General features: G+C 31.0%; 1 protein-coding gene across 1 annotated transcript in view; it reads right to left on the bottom strand.

The window, feature by feature from the left end:
- LOC129920596 (putative uncharacterized protein DDB_G0282499) overlaps positions 1-23389 on the bottom strand; it is a 31374-nt gene extending 7985 nt beyond the window's left edge. Inside the window, exons 1-2 of the mRNA XM_056001977.1 lie at positions 22155-23389; positions 13995-14843 (exon numbers count right to left, since the gene is read on the bottom strand). Of these exons, the coding sequence (XP_055857952.1) occupies positions 13995-14644 (650 nt within the window). The 5' untranslated portion in view covers positions 14645-14843; positions 22155-23389. The remainder of the gene's footprint in view (positions 1-13994; positions 14844-22154) is intronic.
- Positions 23390-23592: the final 203 nt, after the last annotated feature.

The raw sequence follows: 23592 nt of genomic DNA, 5'->3' as shown, positions 1-23592 counted from the left end.
GGCGCTTTGTTTTTTTTTTCGAAGTAAAGAAGATAATTTTTTTCTTTTATAGAATCAAAACTAAAACATTGTAACGAAGCGTCAAACTTCACCAGTTTCTGAATAATTACTTATTACTTATTTTTTCAATCAATCGTTCTTTAGCTTTTTGCTACAAAATACCTAGTTCAGACTATGTATTTTTGTATAGCTTTTTCTCCATCCGAGGATCCCCTTCACTTGGAAGCCGAGGATTTTATGAAAATAGATCCTTAGCTTAGGTCAAAATTTAAAAAAAATTATTGGAAAAGTTCGTTGTTTCTAGTTTTATTTTGCTTTCCTCAGGAGAACCCTGGGTGTCGGCGAGCTTATTGAAAATTAAGCATCAAAATATCTTTCGCCCAGTCAAATTACACTTTTGGTCGCAAATAATTCAGACAAAGCTGGAAATGATTTTAATTTACTTTGTACGATTTGTACTTGTACGACTCTTCTTTGAGATGTCCAAAGTACATTAAAATCATTTCCCAGCTTTGTCTGAATTATTTACGAGCACACCCTATTTTCGATCTAATTTGACTGGGCTACTTGTTTTTGAATTGTTGTACAGAATATCACCGGGACACAAAGGATCGTTTAAAATGATAAAAATGTGAACTTATAAAAAAGTTAAAAGCAATAACGAACGCTTCTAACTTAATGTTTGGACATTTCGATGACTCTTTTTAAAAAATAATTTTATTGGGACACAAAATATAGGCCTGTTTCTGTGCCGAAATTAATTAAGTTTTTGTTCTGATGGTACAGAAGTACAATAAGAGAAAGCCAGAGGCAAGTATTATAATGAAAAAAGCAGTACTACCAGACAAGTCTCAACGATGGGACACAGAAGACCAAAAGCACTTTGTATGCGTTTTTAATTTCGTAGAAGAATAGTTCTACAATTTGGGGATAGAAACTAAAAGTTGAACATATTAAAGTATGCGGTTAGGAAATTTGAGGATTTCACCAACAACATGCTAGAAGAATTAAAACCGAAGTACCTACCGATGAATTTATTTTTTTATTTATTTGCTAAAAAAAAAAAATAAAAACAACCGTCTGCATTGCTGTCTGTATCTGTATTATTTTAATATTCCATATCCTCTTCAGCACAGAAACCTTACAGGAATAAATAGCCAGCCGTCTACATTACAATCTGTATCTGTAATCATCTGTCATATCATATCTTCTTTCTTTACATATCTGTCTCTTTTGGGCTTTTTTTTTTTTGTTTTTGTTTAATAATTTGCTTCCTTTTCATCTCTTACATGTCCTTCAACCAACATAAATGTTTTTAACTACTGTGTCCCACGACAAAAAAAAAATAAATAAAATTATGCAAAACAAGGATACTGCGCGACGGAATTCATTGAAAATTAGGTTAATGAGATGCAAGCATGAACCAAAGAATCCACACATTATGGAAGGAAAATCCATCCCTACAGCGCCAAATAAAACCAACATCATGAAAAGTGGGTGGGTGGGTGTTTGGTTGGTGTTGGTTGATTGTTCTCCACCTTAATGTCAGATACAAGAAAAACATACCCTCTCCTTTCCTATAGCATACACAAATATGTATGTATACTCAAATCAGTATCAGTACTCGTGGACACTCTTTGCTTCTTTTATTTTACACCGCTTATTTCTCTTTAATTCTCATCCCATCATTGTCTGTGTGTTATACATACCTAGGTTAGGTATGTAGGTTCTTTGATGGGATTTCATGACACTTTATTTAGATCTTTCAATTGGAAATGAGACACTAATTTGATATCATTGCAATTTTTTTTTGTCAATAAAAAGTATCGAACAGTTTGGACCCAAAGACTATAAAAATATTCAAAATATATTTTTGTTGGCATGAAACAGTTTTCGTTTAAGCTTTTCAACCAAATAAAAGTAGACTTTTTGGCCTCATGACAAGGCATAGCTTATTTTGTTATGTATTGGTACCTTGTTTTAATTTATATCATATAGCACTAATATCAAACGAGTGTTTGATTTAGGCAAACAAAAAAAAAAAAAAAAGACTACGTACCTACTCCTGAGAGATTTTTTTTTTGTTTGTCTTGCGTCAATCATGTTTGACTGTGTGTCATTTTTCTTAGAAAATAAAATTATAAAAAAAATCTACCCTAACTTCACCACACTAGCATACCGGTAACGTAACAGTAGAAAAAAAAAATCTATGCATGCTATAAAAAAAAAAAAAACAGGACATCAAACACAGAAACGAAAACGCACTTTTTTTTAACTCTTCTTTTGCCTTTGTTCCTCCCTGTCTAGCTTTTTAAACAGAAATAACCAAACCATAACTCCATCAGTGAAAGAGTAGAAAGATGGAGTGTTAAGAGGCGTGAACACACTTCTTCGAAATGGTGGTTTTGTTTTTCCCTACCGGATTTTTTTTTTTTTTTATTTAATGGGAACTGGTTACCGTTAAGCAAAATTTCATACGTATGTTATATATGTAGAGTAAGGTACGTAAGGATAGAAAGGGTGTGTTTATGCTATATGACAAAAGCAACCAGATACCCCAAAGAACCAACGTAACAGTTAACATGAAACCTCAGTAGCATAGCACACGGGTGTTAGACAGTGAGAAAAAAAAGGATGATGTTGATGATGATATTTAAAAAAAAATTTTTTTTTTTTTTTTTGATGATGATGATGATGATGATGATGATGATGATGATGATGATGATGATGATGATGATGATGATGATGATGATGATGATGATGATGATGATGATGATGATGATGATGATGATGATGATGATGATGATGATGATGATGATGATGATGATGATGATGATGATGATGATGATGATGATGATGATGATGATGATGATGATGATGAATTTTTTTTGGAAATTTTATTTATTTGAGACATAAAGGAGTTAAAATTTTGTAGGCCCTTTTTTGCCGTTTCCAAGTTTTCTTAGTTTTTGCCGAAGGTCCACATTGGTTACTCGGATTCAACGAATTGTTGTAAAAGAACAACCCTGGCATCCCCCTCAAGCTCGTCCGCCTGTGCAGGATGACGTTAGAGACTGCACGCTGCTCCGTCAGGGTCAACAAAGATTTCAACGAAAACTTTGATGTAAAAAAAGGTTTTAGACAGTGCAAAGCGACATCAACCTGGCAAGCCAGGACATCGAGTTAGTAAAGTACATCATTTACCTTAGCTCCACTATAAACACAGACAAAATCATCAACGTTGAAATCAAAACCATTGCCATTGATCAACAAATCCCTCTCTCGATCAACTAAGGTGTCCTTATACAGGGTGATTCAGGAGGAATGTGTAAGTTGGGTCGAGATAAGAAAAAAAATCGTATGGGATGGGATGTCTGGGGCGTTGATTTCTAATAACTTCTTTTCCTAATTAAGTCAATTTTTTTTTATTGCCATTCTTGGCGTTCGGTGGCGCAAGCAAGTGGAAGAGGATCTTAATCAAATTGTCCTGCGAAACTGCAAGCAGCTAGCTAAGAAAAGAGCTGACTTGAGAATCTTGTTGGCTGAGGCCTAAGGCCCTGGTAACCCTAAAAAAGTAAGTGAGACTAGTGTAATCATTATTCGATTGACAATTACAAAAATACTCATTAATCAGGATTCAGCAAAAAAAATTTGACGTTTGATGGTTTCATAATGGAAATCTGGGTCATAGATGAAATTCTTCAAGAGTGAACCACTGTAGACTACAACTTCTTTTTTTTTTATTCCATTAGCTTTAAGTCTGCAATTGATATGTAATTTTTCTTTCTGATTCATTTTAACGATTTCCTTTTAATAAAACAACATTTTTAACCTAATTCGAAACTTGAAAAAAAAGAAGAAATCACTCACCCCTGAACGAAACCTATATACGCACCTGAAGCGCAAATACTCACACTTAACAGAGATTGCCACTACCAACATTACCAGCACAAATATTTCCATACTACGGGGAGAGGAAAACCGCTTTGCGTTGCTATTCTTTATGCCGCTTTTCATCCATCTAGATTGGTTGAAATGAAGAAAGTACATGGGGGTAGTTGGGCACAATATCAACAACTTTATTAAAAAAAAAAAAAAAAAAAAAATACCGCCGTGTATAGGACACAACGACAACGCAACGTTAAGAGAAAAACATAGGTTTCATCCCATTAGTGTGCCTTATTTTGTTTCCCTGTGAAAAATTCTATAAAAATAACAGTGGCCGATGAGTGAAAAATTGAAATTTCAAAGAAGAACATCATCATCTTTAGGCGTCCTTCCAGTCATAAAAAAAAAAAAAAAAAAAAACTATGAAGAACCTATAAGAAGGCGAGGAAGCGGGATTTTAGTTTTTTTACATACACACATAGTTGTCGGAGTCTCATTATTCTAGGGTTGCACTAGTATATAGAATAGGAGTTATAATGGTGGAGGTTGCTTTTACGCAAAAGCTTCTCTCATACTAAACCTTAATCCCATATAGGAATGTTTAGGTTAAAAGAATTTTGAAACAAGGAAGGCGAAGCATAAGCAAAAAAAAGAATGGGGAAACCTTTTCTGAACATCTGATGGCTTCTTGAGAGTTCGGGGTAAGGAATTTAGAGTAACATCCCTGATCACAGAGTTTAAACTTGCCGGTAGTAGAGTGTTCACTCGTTGAATGAGAAATATGTCACGCATTTTAATAAAAAAAAAAAGAACTAAAAAGAAAAAAAAAAAAAAACTTGAGCTTTCTCACGCATAGGTTTAAAGATGCATACGTATTATACGAACAAACTTATTATCATAAAGGATTTTATTTCTAAAGAAGCAAACAACATATTTAAATATGCATTTTATTATATATCTCATTCCAGATACGTTTCTGTTCTGATTTATTTTGCGCCTCGAAACAAATTAACAGCGATATACTACATAAAAAAGGATTCACATCATTCTTAAATTTCATATTTTAATAGCTGTAATAAATCATATTGAAACTCTAACTTGTGGAACAATATCATATTTTTGAATCAAATTCATAAAAAAAAATGTTTGTAACCTTTAGTCCAAATAATACATTTCACTCAGGCCCATCAGTTGTGCGCTTATTTATAACTGGGTAATTACACGCAAGTTGGCCAACAATAAGAAAAAATGAAAGTGAAATTTTCAGAAATTTAATGATGATACTAAAATACTTCCAAGTTTTCCAACCCACCTTCGGTACAATTGATCGAACTGCATTAATGTATATAGTTGTTTAGATTGAGAATGACGCTTAAGATTGGAAGGGTACTACAGAATTCATACATGGAAACCAAGGCAGCAGTTTGAGATGGAAAAAATTTATTTTAGTTAAGTTGGGATGTGCCTATGTCCAAGTATATTCGCACTATTTATTGAAGTCATTACAAAAGCATTACCAGAAGGTGTAGATTATGCTGGAGTTACTATCATAGCTCTGCTTTTCGCAGATGAAATAGTTCCGTTTGCCAATACTCCAGCATCGCTGCAGCTTATGATAAACAAGTTGTTCGAATACTGTAAGAGATGGAACTTGGTTGTTATATTGAAGGTCTAGGACAATCGGACTTCCCTGAAAAAAGTTTTGGCCTAAAAAACACTTTATAGGTTAAAAATAAGAATCGTCATAGCAAGTTCATAGCAAAATTCATATTCGTTATCTCCTTTTGATGCCCTTTCAAGCCATGTATAGGTCTCATTCGTATCGATGCTGGTTTTTTTTTTTTTGGGCATTCTCCTTTAAAAAATAAGGAGTTTTTGAGTCCAAAATGGGTAGATATTTTTACTTTAGAAAGCCCTTAAAGACGCTAGATTGAACTATACACTATACTGCTAGTGGACGCGCATGAAAACCACATTGTGCAGCCGACGCGTCGGGCGGAACAACTTTTTTTGCGAAAAACTCATAAACCGTCAGTGTTACACTGAGGGAAAACACAACATAAAATTTAATCTGCTCAACGTTAACCCCTTGTAGCCCCATGTGACATTTCTGTAACAAACCGAAAAAGATCGCCCAAAAGCTGTGAAAAACATATTTTTAGTCTTTTAAAGCTTCTTACATAATCTTTAAGAATTGCTTTATCGAAATAATGCGCCATATTTTTAATAAATAGCACCAATAGTTTTTAATTGGCAGTTAATGTTGAAAGTTTGGCTTTTTTGGAAAACAAGCAAATTTATGTAAAAACTACGAAATTCAGAAAAAATATTTTTCGTGCATAAACTAACGGGGTTTTATTTTTGGATTTTAGGAATGCGACTAAAAATAAATATTAGATAGCTTTTTGTTTGAATTTTTGCATTTATATACAAAAATAAATTATTTAAACTTTTTTTTTTACTGCGTAAATTACGATGTTGGGTTACAAGGGGTTAACTTAATTTGAAAACAAAAAAAAACGAAACATCTTTACCAAATTATGGACGATCTAGTGTTTTTACCGACTTCCAAAAAGGTGGAGATATTCAATTCGTCTGTATTTATTTTTTTTTAATGTTTGTTACTCCATAACTTTGGACTGAGTGAACCAATTTTGATAATTATTTTTGTATTGGTGCCTGCAGTATGGTCCCATTTCAATTTCGTTCAGTTCTAGCTATAGAAACTATGAGAAAAACCATAAAACCCAGTTTTAATTCATGGAAGTCGGTTTTGTATTTGTGTATAGGAAAAGGTGATATCCAATTAAATAGTTTTGCAGAGATTTTTGACAACTCAAATAAGTAGTAGTCCTGTACTGGAAAACTAACACTTGCATTATTTGTTTTCAAGGGTTAAATAATGCAGCGTTCGCACTGATAAATCTGACCCTTATCGAGACAACATGAGGCGAAATGATACATTAAAAAGGGCCCAAACTAATAGTTTTCGCGGCGGATTGTTTTAATCGGTTTTAATTTCAGATTAAAATTGCTCTTAGGGTTCAAGTTGCTAGAATTTGTAGGACTTTTTATATAGGAATTTAGTAAATGTAATTATTCTAGGTACGTATATAAAAAAAAATTATAAAAACATATAAAAATAGTTTTTCAAAGGAATAAAACAACATCTGAAATCAAATTGCCCTCCAAAACATGTATGCAATTAAAATTTCAAAACCGTTAGAGCCGTTTTTAAAAAAACTAATTTTTTACAAATAATTTTTTAGTAAAAAAAATGTTTAAAATAAAATTGGTATGCCATTTTTTAAAATCACTAATCTACATCTAAAACCCAAATTAAAAAAAAATTCAATGTACGGTTTTCGAAAAAATCGAAAAATTATTTTTTTTCGAAATTTTATTTTTGACTTACATAAATTAAAAATGCTTTTTTACAAAATTTTCGTTGAAATTGAATTGGTAGTTTCGGAGAAGATCGGATTTCTATGACAGGTACCGTTAACAAAAGCGTTGGAAGCGTTTTTGAGAAAATTCAACTTTACTAAAATCGGTAGTACCTGCCATTATTTTTGGCCCAAAACAAATTAATTCCAAAAACCCGTCTGTAGAGTCGCCAAATAACGCCACATACCAAGTTTGACATTAATTAGTCCATCCGTTTAGGTTGTAGCTTCGTATACAGACAGAGAGACTGACAGACAGACGGACTTCCGGGACCCACAAAATACATTTAAATCATTTATCACATGTTTAAAATATCCCAAAATATTTTTGTTTTTTTCTATAAGCCTTCACCTCTAGTTGGAACTTGAAAAACGCGGCTTGCAGACAGAAAATTAAAATATTTTTTGAGAAATGTTATCGAATATTTAAACAAATATACAAACAAAACTCTTAGCCTATTATCTTATAACTTTAAACGAGCTAAAATTGTTTATATATATATATATATATATATAAATATATATAAAATTGGGATCTCGGAAACGGCTCTAACGATTTCGATGAAATTTTCAGGGTTAGTTCATCTAAGCGAGTTAAAAGTTTTGGAAGTATTTTTGGAAAAATCCGCCCACTGCCACGCCCACTTTTTTAACATATAAGTTTTTTCGGGAACGGCTCTAACGATTTCGGTGAAATTTTCAGGGTTTGTTCATCTAAGAAAACAAGGTTTGTTTAAATAAGCGAGTAAAAAGTTTTGGAAGTTTTTTTTGAAAAATCCGCCCACTGCCACGCCCACTTTTTTAACATATAAGTTTTTTCGGAAACGGCTCTAACGATTTCGATGAAATTTTCAGGGTTTGTTCATCTAAGAAAACAAAAAGTTTTGGAAGTTTTTTTTTTTGAAAAATCCGCCCACTTCCACGCCCACTTTTTTAACATATAAGTTTTTTCGGGAACGGCTCTAACGATTTCGATGAAATTTTCACGGTTTGTTTATCTAAGGGAGTTAAAAGTTTTGGAAGTGTTTTTGGAAAAATCCACCCACTGCCACGCCCACTTTTTTACCATAGAATTTTTTTGGTAACAACTTTAAAGATTTCGATGAAATTTTGAGGGTTTGGTCCTCTAGGCAAATACAACATTTTGGAAGTATTTTCTCTTATATTAGTCTTGTTTTCGCAGAGACAGATTCAACGATTTCAATAAAATTTTGAGGGATGGTTGCATGTTTTACGCATTGTTCTTTTTCTTTTTGTTACAATAACTAAACAAAATTTTTTAGATCATGACTTTTTTGATCATGTATTGAAACTTTTAAGTAATTTGTTGATTTGGTATCACTAATTATCTTTGTTTTACGTTTTTTTTTTCGTTTTAATGCGACTATTGTCAACGTATAAGAATAAAATAACTCACAAAAAGCAACACCATTGACCTAATGTCAATCTTATAATATACAGGGTGTCCCAAAAGTAATGATTCAAACGAAATATGCTGATTGGGGAACTTAAGGGCTCTCAGAATTTGGTAACTTGTTCATCCCAAATCCTTACGGTTTTCGATTTAATGCAATTCTTGTGAATTTTCGAAAAATCCCTACTTGGGAACAGTATTCTGCTTTCTGCGCCCATTACTGATTTTTGTTTATTAAAATTCTTTTACGAAAACATTGCCAAATAATTAGGAACAATTAATTAATCAAAAAATTAACTAACAGTTGCAAGTTTTATAAAAAATCTATTTCTAACTTTTATTTCCGACCAACACCGCAAAAACAATTTTACGGTGTGAGAATGGTTTATTATTTTAAAAAGTTGCCCTGTTATTGTAGTTTTCAAAAAAGTATAAAAGTTTCCAAAGTTGCAGTTAGATCCCAAAATATTACGAATTGAATTCAACAAAACAGGGTTTTTCAGTTGGTTGTTTTTTGTCCTGAAAAACCCTGTTTTGTTGAATTCAAATTGTAATATTTTGCGATCTAACTGCAATTTAGGAAACTTTTATACTTTTTTGAAAACTACAATAACAGGGCAACTTTTTAAAATAATAAACCATTTTCACACCGTAAGTTTTTTTTTGCGGTGTTGGTTGCAAATAAAAGTTAGAAATAGATTTTTTATAAAACTTGAAACTGTTAGTTAATTTGCAGCGAAATGGCGTATGGAATAAAAAATATTTTGATTAATTAATTGTTCCTAATTATTGGGCAATGTTTTCGTAAAAGAATTATAAAAAAAAAAACAAATATCAATAATGGGCGCAGGAATCAAAATACTGTTGTCAGGTAGGGATTTTTCGAAATTTCACAAGAATTGCATTAAATTGAAAACCGTAAGGATTTGGGAGGAACAAGTTCCAAATTCTGAGAGCCCTTAAGTTCCCCAATCAGCATATTTTGTTTGATCCATTACTTTTGGGACACCCTATATAAGTAAAAAAAAAGAAAGGAGTAAAGCATCCACTGATACAGAATAAAACAGAGATAGGGATAAAAATAATATTTCTTCATACTAAGCTTTGCCGACAAGGCTAAACTTGAAAAAAAGATTAACTTTATATTCACCATCCAAAACTTTCTGACCCGTAAATTAATTGAACAAAAAGGGATCTCATTGCTGTAAGCATTTTCGATAATGCAGATTCCTGTAACCCTGGTCATTGCAAACTCAAACCCACTCCAAAAAATTGCTGTTTACATTTGACTTTTTTCACTGAAATTTATAACATTTAAGGATACCGAGCAAAGCTCGGTCACCCAGGTACTTATTATTATTTCTGAAATGTATCCCCAGTAAATGCTTTAACTATGTTAAACTGCTATTTTATTGTTAGGAAATTTATTTAAAACAAATTTTCATCGCCTCCAGACTATTACCGTCGCGGCGCGCCGGCCGCCTGTTACTAATGGTAGACATGTATTTATTTTTGTTTGTAAATTTTATTCTATTGATGCTCATCACATTATATATAACAAAAAAAAAAACAAAAAAAAAAAAGTAGACAGGTAGGTTTTCCTTACTACACAATATTGCATAAGAAAATCCTTATGATATGTATTTTATTTGAGTATTCATACGTGTTGGTTTTTTTTTTCCTCTGCTTTTCCTTTCCTGATGCACTATGAAAATATAATACACATAACACCTTAAAAAGGACTCGGGTCCTCTTTGTGTCATTTCCAGTTCAAATCCTAACCTAAACCAAGCATCCCATATAAATTTGTATCCCTCCACCAACACAGGTCGCTTCATCAACTGATGCACCAACATTATTGTGAAAGCAAATGACGAAGATGCGAGGTGATGATGATGATGATGACGGCTGCAGCTACAACGACATAAACACAGGACACCAACAAACCTCTATTTTTTAACGTATCAAATGGGCGTAAGTCAATAACCTTAGACAACACGAAAAAATAGGAGCAGACACCTCCCTAGTGTTTTAAATTGTTCAAGTCTATACCTTTGGCACAGTGGGACATAGCAGTCGTAACAATTGAAGTTTATTCTACCAAATAAAGATCTATAAACATGAAGTTTAGCTGTAATTTGTATCAAACTATGAAATTAGATTGAACCAAAAACTATAAACAGTTAGCTAGATTATGAAGTCAGACCCCGCTACCAAATATGACGAACGATCATTATTTATACTCAAAGAAGGATAGTTGACTACAGATAAACTGAGACTTTGAAAGGAATTGCACCAACTTACTGCATAGGAGGAACAGCAAGAATGGGTACTCGAGCACTGATATGCATCAGAATTTGTTTTAAGCACTTTAATTGCGTTTACGCTGGGAATAATTTCTTATTCATATTAAAACATTAAAACACTATACAATACGTATTAGTTGGGCAATTCCATGGTAACTTACGCTACATTCAGAAAAATTTCCAGTTAATAAATAGATTTTTTTTTGGCAATTTTAATATAAATTCATTCGAAAATACTGTCCATGAATGTAGAATAACTATTATTTTCATAACACTGGTCTGCAAGGCCAGGATTTTTATGTGCTGTTTCCGAATCCAAAGTCAAAATTGGCCTAGCACGACACGTTTTTTAGATAATCCCGTTAGAAAATCTCGAAAACCCATTTTGTTTGCTGTTTCCGAAGCAATATTTTGGTGTAATTTAAACTTTTTCAACTTAACTTGTGGGGGTTTATAAAAGAAATTATTTTTTTTTCTTTTAAATTCAGTTTCAATCTTCTCAATATCTCTTTACTTATCTGAGATATCTATATTTAAGTGAGTTTGGCATATCTTACCATAAAGAAACTGATCATTAAAAATTCATATTTCTTCAGTCAAATCTTTTATAATTTCAAAAAATTTTAACTCAGACATATATGTGAGCGCTCAACTTTTGTTTATTTTTTCGATCAGACGGTGGTCAGAGCGCGATCTACGAGCTCAGGAAAAATTGATGGAGTAGACGGAGTAAAAAACTGACCGCGGTCAGTTTCATTTATTTTGTTCATGTCATGAATGAGATGACACGAGAAAAAAAAAATCAAAACTTTTGAAATGGTAGCAGAAGCTAGTTGTTCTCCCACTGAAAATAAAATTAAATTACTTAATTTAATTTGACAAATTTTCGTCAGCTTGTCTTTTGTTTTGTTATATGTGATAGTTCCGTGATCAGGTTTGTTTCTTTATTAATTCCAAAAGCTCTGAGCTTACTCTGCTCAAACCGAACTCGATGAGCTCAGACTCTGCTCGGTGCTCTACTCAGAGTTAAAAAAGAAAAACACCTCATATAAAATAAGAAAATTACCTTAAAAAAATCAAAGGAAATGACGATTTACATGAAAATTTCACAAAAAATAAAAATCTAAAAAAAATAGAGCCTTTTTTCTCAGTATTCACAACCGGATGGCGGCTATTTAACTGCATGTCCAATATAAGGACCACTTTAATATATACATATTTATATTTATATAGCCCTCATTTACTTGAACACTGACATAACTCAAAAAAACTGTTTTTTTCAGGAAACTAGTTATAAATTTAATATCGATTTTTGTATGTAAAAAGCTAGTTTCGAAAGCAAATCTAGTGCTCATTCAAATTTCGTGATTTTTGAATTATAATTTATAACAGTTTTCAAGTAAATGAGCAATATAGCATTTAGACTATTTCAACTGGTATTTTATATGGGAAATAAGCGGAGGGCGAATACTTAATATTAATTTTAGGGACTCTTATTTTGAGAGACTCTGTTAGTTGTTACAAGTAATTCTACTGTTTTTAGTTTTCCTCAAAAAATACGGATGGTAAAAATATGATACATTTTCCACTGATGTCGGCTCTTCCTCAAAATCGCTAATGGAAAAAATTAATGTATAGACGCAGACGGTTTGTATAATAATAAAGGTGAGTATACAAGAGCAAGTTCGTGCGACCCAGTAGTGCATTTAATTTTATAAGGAATTATAAAACCTAAAAATCTTCCAAATATTCCTCCGTTATAATTATGTTGGAAATACCAATATTTTCGACACAAAAACTTGAATAACTTTTTATGGGATTTTTGAGGGCTTTTGAAATTTTCTTTAATCGATGTTTTTTTTCAATTCAACTAAGCTCTACGCGTTTTTTTTCCGGGTCAGAACTCTGTTTTGATCAGACTATGATATGATTTCTTTAAGAATAAAATAATATTTAAAACAAATCACTTTTTAAATGGTTTAATTTATTTTCCATATCGTATCTAACTGAAACTTTATAGATGTATGTAGTTCGGACGGCAACACAATATTTTAGTGGTCCGGACCCTGGGAAGGGGCATTGGGGGGTTGAAACGCCCCAAATCAATTTTAGCCTACTTCCAATAATCGTATCGAACTGAAACTTTGTACGTATCGTCGCTTCAGAAGCAATGTGTCCTACCTCAAAATTTAGCGATTTTGATTTAAATATACCGAAAAAATCACAAAACAACAAACTTTCATTAAAATACTTCTTAAATTGAAGGCGTGAGGACATAATGTTGTTTTGCATTTAAGGTACCATCCCTGTTAATAATGAAAATTATTGTTCTCATTAAGATACAAAACGAAATTTTTTCAAGCATTGCTGATAAAAAAAACACAAGAATAGGAATTATTTTTATGCGAAACGACACAAGTCTGAATATTTTTTTTGTTTTTTAAGTATTTAAAAAAAATTATTTTTACCATTCGATAGAGGACCAAAAAATAAATTTTATTTGTTCTACAACTTTTAGCTCCTCGCATAAACTCTAGACGAAAATTAGTTTTTTAATAGTACAAATATTTCAAATTGCCTTTCTGAAAAACGCCAGATTTTGAGATAGGAAACTTTGCTTCTAATGACTATACAATATTTTAGTGGTCCGAAACCTTAGGAGGGGCATAAGACACAATATCAATTTTATCCTTCTTCCAATTCCGGATGAGAACACAATATATTTGTGGTCCGGACTCTGGGGAGGGGAATTGGGGGTCGAAACACCCTAAAGCAATTTTAGCCTTGCAGGTACGAATTGAACCTACTTTCACTAGCTTGTTTTTTCTTAAAATTTGTAAAAAAAAAAAATAAATCAAAATTGAAAAATGCCGATCCATACATGTCAAAATTAACTTACATACATACGAGTAGATATTTAGATTGGAAAAAGTTACTTACATGCTATTTGATGTATTCCAATGCATGTAGAATGTCTTGGCACAATTCGATACTGTTGACAAGAGCACCGTTTCTAAGCATACTAATGTCAAAATGGTAAAAAACGACGTGGCTTTGAGTCCAGGTAAAATGCGAAAACGAAACTGTGGTGTATGATGATGATGATGGTGGAGGTGATGGTATTGCTGTTGTTGTATCTGGCGGTGGCGCGAATACTGCTGTAATAACTTTGTTCTTCCTGATAAAATCGTTGATGATATTTGCTCTGTTGATCTATCGCCTACGCCTTCCATTACCGTTGGTGACGATGACACAATTCGTGATGGTAGCGGTTCCGATATCGATTTACTAGTTATTGTTGTATTAACAGCAATGCGTGGTAATGTGGATGTAGTTAAAGGGAATATTTTTGTTATTACTGGTGCTTTTGTTTGTGTTGGTGTTGGTGGAAAAGATGGTGGTGGTGATAAAAATGTCCTAGATAATAAATATTGAGATTTCTGTTCCGTTCTACGTAGCAGTTGGGGAGTTGCTGTTGTTGTTGATGATGATGATGTTTCAGCTGCTAGTGACCGCAGGGGAGATGTTCTTGCAGATTGGGGTAGGCGCTTTGAACTACCACCAAACATATCATTATTCTTTGTTATCATCTTGGTCAAATTTGTAGCATTTTTTTTGGACATAGTTTTATGCTTTTTTCTATTTTCGTTATTCAATTGCTGATATATATAATAATATATAATTGTTAATTCATGTTGAATATTTAGATTTGAATAAATAAACAATATTCATCGTAACTGATTTCTCTGTTTGCTATCTTTTATTTTTTCTCATCAGCAACTGCAGTTCCTGAAATTGTATAAAAATAGTTTTGATTAAAAATTTTGCGTTTTTTTTTTTTTCTTATGTAAATGCATTTTGGGGTTATGCTAAAGGAAAATTCTACTTCTTACTTTTATAGTATATAAGATTATTAGATAATTAAGGATTGAATTGAAGTCTTTTAAAATATGTAGGTATATACAAAAAAAGCAAAGCCCAATTTAGCAGATGTAAAATATTTTGTTGTATGACACCGCATCCCAGAAGTTATTCCAAAAGCTTACATATACTAAGGACCCTATGTCATTTTAAATCATCCAAAGGAAGCTACCACCTTAACTGTACAACCATTATACTGCCCATAATCTCGTTAAGGCTCTAACTAAAAAATTTTCGATTTTAACTTTTTTGCGTACTTGGTCATTGTCTATGACTTATTCCCATTTATTTTTTTAGCCTAGGTCTTAAATAAGTCAGAAAATTCCAAATATTTTTATATATTTTTTCATTATTATATGCAAATTACGGTAATGAATTAAGTGTTTCCCTCTATAACTCAGAAATAGGAAAAAAGTAGTTAGGGCCTTTACGAGATTATGGGCAGAATAGCAATGAATATTTTTAATGATTGTATAACATTCATAAAGTCTTATCAACAATTCCAGGGACAATTTTAAAATCTAATTAAATTCAATTCCATTTTATGTTGGCCAAAACTAAAGCAACTTATGCGTTCTCTTTCTATTTGCGAATAATATCATGGTAAGAGTTATCTTTGAATCTTACTATGCAGACTTAATAATATTGTCCATTTTCACTGATGCATATTCAAGAATAGTTCTTTTTCTGACTTATTTATATATACAAAAAAAAAACAGATTCAAAACTATTAAAACAATAAATTTATACAATTTATTAAATGGTCCAAGAAAAAACTTTATCGGTGGGCCAATAAAATAGGTTCACTTAACTTATATGGCGATATAAGAAGAAAATGACTTAATTATAAAAGTAAAATGGTATCTATCGATGATATTGATTTTATTTAATGGGTTAACATTGAAAAAAGGTTTTTTTTTATTTACGAGTATCTTAAAAATTCTATTATGTTTCCAGTAGTTTTATGTTTAGACTTTTCTTATTGGATTTTTCAATTATTTTAATTTTAAAACTCTGATCCTTACTCAAAATTTACAGCGAAGCAATTCCCGATCTTTGACAACAAGTTTAAGGTACGGAGAGTAGGAAGACTATGTTTATATTGCGAGGTGTTACTTGTTTATCAAGAGTGAAACTGTTCTGACGGTGGTCATATTTGACCACGAAACATCAAGGTAAATCTTTCCAAAATATGGAAAATCACCTCAAACCAGTTCGTCCCTTCCCAAATAAAATGAGTAGTAATTAAAACTGTCATCTGATATTTTAAATACATATTATTCTTGAATTTGATGTTTGATTGAAGTTGATTGAGTAAATAGTTTTTGAGAAATTCAATTTCAAAATTCAAAATTTTAGTAAAAAAAATTAATTTTGGGCATTTAAGTTTTTTTTTTTTTAATTTAAATGTAAGTTCTTAGTCACTAGATTGCATAAAATATATTAGGTATTGTATTTGTTGAATCAATTCTTTTAAAAAATTAAAATTATTTTGAAATAAAAAAAAAAATTTGTAATTGTTTTTCAGAAATTAAAAAAGAAGATAAGCAATTTTATATTCGTTTTATTTCGTCGGTTGAAAACTAAAATTCACTTACTACATAAACAAGCTAATTCGAGATATTGAGGTTTAACTGCTCGTACATATGAATTTTAGTATGCAAAATTGCAAAATGGTGAATTTTTAAATGCAAAGCGGATATTTTTTACAATTAGAAACATTTAAAATAAATCAGTTGGTCTTATTAGTAAATTTTAAGTGAAAATTGCAGTTAGTGAGGATTGGTTGTGAACCGACGATTTGTTCCTAAGAAAAAAAAATGTGTAATAATTATTTAATCGACAGATTCATAAGTTCTAACCACTCTTTAGCGTGACCCAGAACCAACGACATAAAAAAAATCGTATCCTCTGTTTAAAAAAAAATTAATAAAATAAACTTTAAGAAAAAATTAAATAAACTTAAAAAAAAAAGATTAGATACGATTATGAAATCTACAATTTTTGAATCCTAAAATCATTTCGAACAAATTTGCATCACTACTTTAGGGATACAATTTTGTGAAACCTGCCGCGTCTTCAAGACCACTGAGTATAGGTATCAAACTTGTGTTACCAGTTATAATAATATGCAGTTCGTATCGACTTTTTATATGATAAATTTGCGAGGTATATACAAAATTATGTTTCTTTACATTAAATCATTTATTTTTAAAACCTGATTTGTCCATTTTTTTAAACTCGCTTATTATTACTGAATTTGTTATCTAGGGAAAGCCGCACCTGCCTTCAAAATATGAAGTTTCTATTCCATCAATATCCAATCTTACAGCTACGCGAAATATTTTACACGATAAAAGTCACGAACTTATCATCATTTCAAAATAAACAGCAGCTTTTTTATATGTAGTTGACTACTTATAAACAAGCTGACTACTGGTTGAAAATCTTAAGTCTAAAGGTCTTTAAAGTTAAATAAGTAGGTACTCTGAACATTGTATTCTAATCAAACATGGTCAAACTGGAGGGTGACCGGGCCGAACGGACTTGAAATTCGGATTCAGCGGGTCCAAAAACATACGAACTTGAAATTCGGATTCAGCGGATCCAAACACATATAGAAAGATAGGTCTGGTCCCGAGTTTAGTTTAGTTGAATTCGACCAATTTTTGTGTGTAAATATTCCACTGCTACCTAATAATTATTATTTATTGTTATTTAAAAATTGGTGTCGATTTCTGTCTCTAGCGGAATTGTTTCCATCTTTGCTTGTTTACAAAATGAACCTATTCCATTGACCGGTAGTGTACCTATCTACTTTGTTTTTTTGCAATGATATTACACATTCTAGGTATGCATGTTTACCTAGTTTTTTTTAACAAACAATAAATCTAGTGAATCTTAATCTTAGTTTTATTCAAAATCAATCTAGGTAGGTATAGGGGAAAGTGGGGCACTTTTGAACACGGGGCACATTTGAATACTGCATATACAATTTTAGTTTATCAATCTTTTTTAGAAGTAGCCAACACCATATCCATAAACGTCAATGACTTTCCTTGGTTATCTCACCTGACTTTGAGATTTATAGGTGAAAGGTGATTTTTATATTGGTTTTGCATTATTTCAGTTTTTTAGTTGTAAGAGTTTAAACAAAATTTGGTGCGTGATTGCAAAACGCAATACAATTATTGTTAAGAGTTTATATGTTTTAAACTAAATCACGTTGAATTTTTGAATAAATACATATATTAATGTTAAATATTTATTCAACATCTTATGTCGTTGGGGTAGTTTTTGATTATTGAAGATTTAAAAAAATGCCTGAATTTTTCAAGTTCTACTAGACTGATCTCGATGAGAACTCGATTATATACCGCTTAAGGAGTATAGAAATTAAACTCAAGCTGCCTTGCCTGCACCAATTAACGCTCCAGGTACATGAAGAACATCCGCTTTCTTAACATTTGCATTTAATGTCTAGAAATCATCGGCGTAAAGCAAAATTGTTCTAAATTTTTTATCGAAAATGAGATAATGATGCAGTTTTACTAACTTGAGAGTGCTCTTTTCGAATTTGAAAAGCGTTTTTGTCTAAAAAAAATTTCTTTTCAGCAGATAATATAATTTAATGGGACATAGAACAATAAACACAGGTAAGTAGCCTTCTGAAAAAATATCGCTTTGTTTAAACCAGTTTGAAACTTAAAAGTCGTCCTATGTAAAATAAGCTTTTTGTGACTTACAACAATTTTGCAATTTTGCTTTACGCCTACGAAATATAGGTTGATCACAAAATAAATCTATTTTACTCTGAGAAGCATAAATGGTATGAATTTTTGCTTGTTTTTTGTTTTTCTTTTCAACTAATAAATGTGATAACTATAATAAAGAAGAAAAAATAATAATGATAAAAATTATTTTTATTTAAGTGGAGCGATTGAATATAATTCAATTTTAAAGTTCAAGTGACCTCAACTGCAAAGCGTATCGCCCAGGTAAGACAGTGGGCTCATCATATACGACAGATTTAACTGATGAGCCCAATGTCGTTCCTGGGCGAAACGCTTTGCAGTTGAGGTCACTTGAACTTCTAAATTGTGATAGGGGAGAAACAATTAGTTTTTAAAAGTCTGCATTTTTCAAAACTGTGAATGTATTCCAATATTGTTTTTGAATTTGATTCATTGAATATTCAAGATTATACTAACAGTAATTTTTTTGTTTTACGATATTTCAACATTTAAAAACATAATGTTTAAAAAAAAAAGTCATTTCGTCAAAAGTGTCCATTTGACTTTAAAAGAGGTACATTTGACAATAGTGGATTAAACCCAACATCGTGAGTATTAAATTTTTCAAACTATAAACGGATCTAGCTCCTCTGTTTTTTGAATAGAAAAAAAATAAATTTTTGATTTTAAACAATTTACTAAGCAATATAACGAAAACGATAAACCAATAAATTCATTTTCTAAAAAAAAGAACAAAAAACAAAAAAAAAAAAACATAAGTTACACTAAAAAATCCGTCCACTTAAATCAAAATTGTGTCCCCTAGAATCAAAAACAATCTATTCCACTTTTTCTTTTATTGAGTTATTTAAAAAAAAAAACGTTCCGAAGCACTTTTTCCCACTTTATTAAAAAAACAACTTCTGTCACCCAACGCGTTCCGAAAATATTTAATAATTAATTTTGGAATAGAAGTGTTTTGAAAGTCATGCATAGGAATAGTTTTCTTTTGAAACCTAGCAAAAGAAATATTTTGCTTTATATCAGGAATAGTGTTGTTTTGATTCTCAAAAAATGTGAAGAATGTGGAATATATTCGTTTTGATTCAAACTGTAATATTTCTATAAAGTATAACTCTGGAACAAGTTGACTTTGAAAGTGCTCAACCACACTAAAAGAAAGAGGCTGAAAAATTGAGATAAACTGCGTTTCTAACTCATTTTTCACAAAAAGTGGAATAGATTGTTTTTGATTCTAGGGGACACAGTTAATCGATGTCGATATATTTTTAAATAATTTATTTAATATGTAATTCCAAAAAATCAACGTAAAATTGTGCCCCCATTGCCAAAGTCAAAGGTGCCACGAAGGAGCTTCATAAGTGTTTTTCTTTTTTTTGTCAATAACTAATACTTTTTAACACAAATCTGACTTTAATTTACTAAACTTTAAACGCATAGTGCTATCAAAGTATTAATTCACAATAAAAAAAAAAAACGTTTTTATTAGGTTCAATAATCGCTTACATACCGGTGGTCAAAAAATAGATCAAAAATACAGAAAACACGTGGTACTCCGCGAAGAGTTGAAGAAAGACTGCGAAATTTCAAAATCAAACTAAGCTTCTTTCTGCATCCAAACTTTAAGGACACGATCATACCGAAAAACGCAGAGTCAAATGTGCCCCTGTGTCAAATGTACCCCAGCTTACCCTAAACTTTCAAGATCAAGAAAACGAACATATCGTCCCGTTTCTGCGTGAACCACGTATCTACATAGCAAATTTTGTTCTGTTCTTAAAAGAAATATACATTTTTCTAAAAATTAAAATTATGAATTGAACAAAAGGAAATCAAGTTATGTTTATGACATATTGATTGAGATGTTTCTAAACTAAAACCTTTGTATCTATTCTTTTTTTAAGTTCTAGAGAAAATTTTAACAGAAAAAAAAATCTTAAACAAAAATGTACTTACGAGGTTCAAGCAGAAACGGGACGATATAGTTCGTTCAAGGAGTTGCGAAAGCAAAAAGTGTTCAAATATGCCCCACTCTCCCCTACTATATTGACAATAACTAGGCATTGTTTTGATCAGTAATAAAGTAAAAAATATTTATTAAGTTCAAAATATAATCAAAACACAAGAAATGATTTTCTAAGGATATTAGCAGGCATTTAAAATCTTCAATGTTCAACGAAGATTTATTCAGATTCAAAAAAGACATCGAAGAGCAACCGGTTTGCTGGACCGAACCTATACTTTGCTGAAATGTCTTCCCGAATAAATTAATCGAATTTACTTTGATAGGTATACCTATTTTTTTTTTTTTGGATATGTTCTTCCTTTTTTTTTTGTTATTTTCATAAATCTGTTTTTAACTTTGTCACATTGGATTTTTTTAAAGATTTTTTTTTTTTTTTTGTATGTTATTTCTTTTTATTCATTCATTGGTGTGTTGGGTTTTTGTTCATTATTTATCGCCTCCATATTTTCTACCTTTTGCTTTTTTCTGCAAAAACAAAAAAAAAAAAAAAGCTGCACCGAGCCAACCAACACAGTATCGTTAAAATATTATGTATTCCTGTGTTATCGTCAATTATGTTGTGCTTTTCTTAACCATCAAGGTATACACATAAATATATATGTAAATAATGTACATAATATATCTCTTACCTTTTTTTAACATAAAGGTATATCTTTTTTTGTTCAATGAATAAGGTATAAATAAAATCAAAAATTCCCCAAAAATAAGACCAATATAATAATTTTTTTTTAAAAGACACAACTAACTTAACTATACTAACATTTTAGTTGTTTATATTCGAAAATATTATATTGTTATACATAAAAATTACGAGTTTGTAGGTACCTTTCGTATAAGAAAAGATAGTTTTTTTTTTTTTTTATTTTTCAAAGGAATTTTTTCGTATCCATTCCAAACTAAAGTAGCCAAAAGAGAGAATTCCCCAACACACCATGAAAAAAAAAAAACAAGAAATCAAATGTAAAGAAGAAAAATCCAGTTTTGATATATTTTTTTTTGTTAAAAAAAGCAGAAGAAATTAAGTGCATTTAATTTTTTTATGTGGAGCGCACGCACCAAAACTTAACACAAACACATTCAAATCATCCAAAGAAATCCCCATAAAAATACCATCAACCATCTCCATCAACCATCCACCACCATCATTGAGTTTGAGCGGGTGGCGGTGGCGGCGGCGAATACGTCGTCTATGATGGCAACGACACACTCTACACAGCAAAAAGCGATAGAGAGAATTTATACACAGCAAACATGATGAAAGAATAAAATATAAATGAATGGGTCGATTCGATTGGTTAGCAAAGCAAGAAAGGTAAAAAATTCTAAAAATTCTCCTTTTTTTTTTTAATTGTTTTATGTATTTAATTTCAATACAAGTTAAGAAAATAGGTACTCTACCTTGTTTATTCCAAAAAATTGATTGCTGTTTATATGAAAACAGTAAATTTGTTTAGTTCTTCTTCATGTCGTGGAATGAATGAGAAATTTCAGAGAGCACCACCAAAAGGAGCAAATTACAACAAAAAAAAAAATATATTTACAATTTCTTTCTCTTCGTCTCCGGAATGGTTTCGTTTTTCGTTCATCCAAAAATCAAGTTTTTTTTTTTTTTTTACTTTGTTTTTTTGTTTTATTGTCGCTTTTCTTATGTTTTTTTTTTTTTGTTTATTGGTTCATTTCTTTTATCCACAATTTTACACAAGAAACCGACAAGACGACAATTGTCGGTGGATGACGATGACGACGTTTATAAAAAATGGAATAAACAACAAGAATTACAGATTTCCAATAAGTATTTGTATTTACACATGCAAACACCATACATCTGCATACATATACGAAAATATAAATACAAAACAAAAAAAAAAAACTGAACGTTTCTCCCGTTTGTCGTCGTTCCGGTATAAAGCAAGAGGAGCAGCTTAAGCAACTTCAAATTTCAACGAAGCCGAGTTGAGCCGATTGAAGGTGGACAATTATAAAACACACACACTAATGAAAATAAAAATGGACACAAAAAAAGAAGAAGAACAAGAAACAGAGCGCAAGAGAAACAACAACACTTTTTCTTTATTTATTTATTATTTTAGTTTGTTGCGAAGAAGAAAATAAAAAAAAAAAACTCCAACTTAACGATGTGAGATGATGATGACACCGAAGACGAAGAAATATTAGTTAAGTGATGTAGTAGACACAAAGGACGAATAAAAAATTCACTCACAATCACAAATATTCAACAAAAAAACTGAACGAAACAAATAAGAAAGAGAAGAGTATATTTTATCAGCGACTGCGACAATGTAGAATTGATTATATATATGAAGAACTAATTTATCAGACAAATTCTAACCGTTTTTTTTTTTTTCAATTTGTTTTGAGTATTTTTATTTTGTATTAGTAATTTTTTTGTTTGTTTGTTTTGATTGCTAACAAAAATTATAAACAATTTATTGTGTGGAATTATAGATTACTCGACTCGTATGCACAAATACATTAACAGAACACACACGCATTGACACGCCAGAATCCATCTAAAATATTATAACGAAGACGAAGAACGAATCGAAGAAACACGAAGAAGTACCTTTTTTTTTTTGTATTTCTTCTTCCTACGTTTTCTTTTGTTTTATTTCAAAAAAAGAAAAAAAAAAATCAAGTAAAAATTTGGCCCTTCAAATTGAAAAATATATTAAAAGCAATTTGAAATAACTTTATTTGATTTGTTCATTTATTTTACACTAAAAACTTATAAACAATTAGTTGTTTCACTTTTTTTTCACAGCAGAAAATCGTTTTTTAATTCCCTTGATATAACTTCTTTTCTATCGTTGTCCTC

The sequence above is a fragment of the Episyrphus balteatus genome, chromosome X (genome assembly GCF_945859705.1).
Source record: "Episyrphus balteatus chromosome X, idEpiBalt1.1, whole genome shotgun sequence".
NCBI lineage: Eukaryota > Metazoa > Arthropoda > Insecta > Diptera > Syrphidae > Episyrphus > Episyrphus balteatus.
The sequence above is the reverse complement of the archived record's forward strand: the minus strand, read 5'-3'. Positions and strand labels throughout refer to the sequence as shown.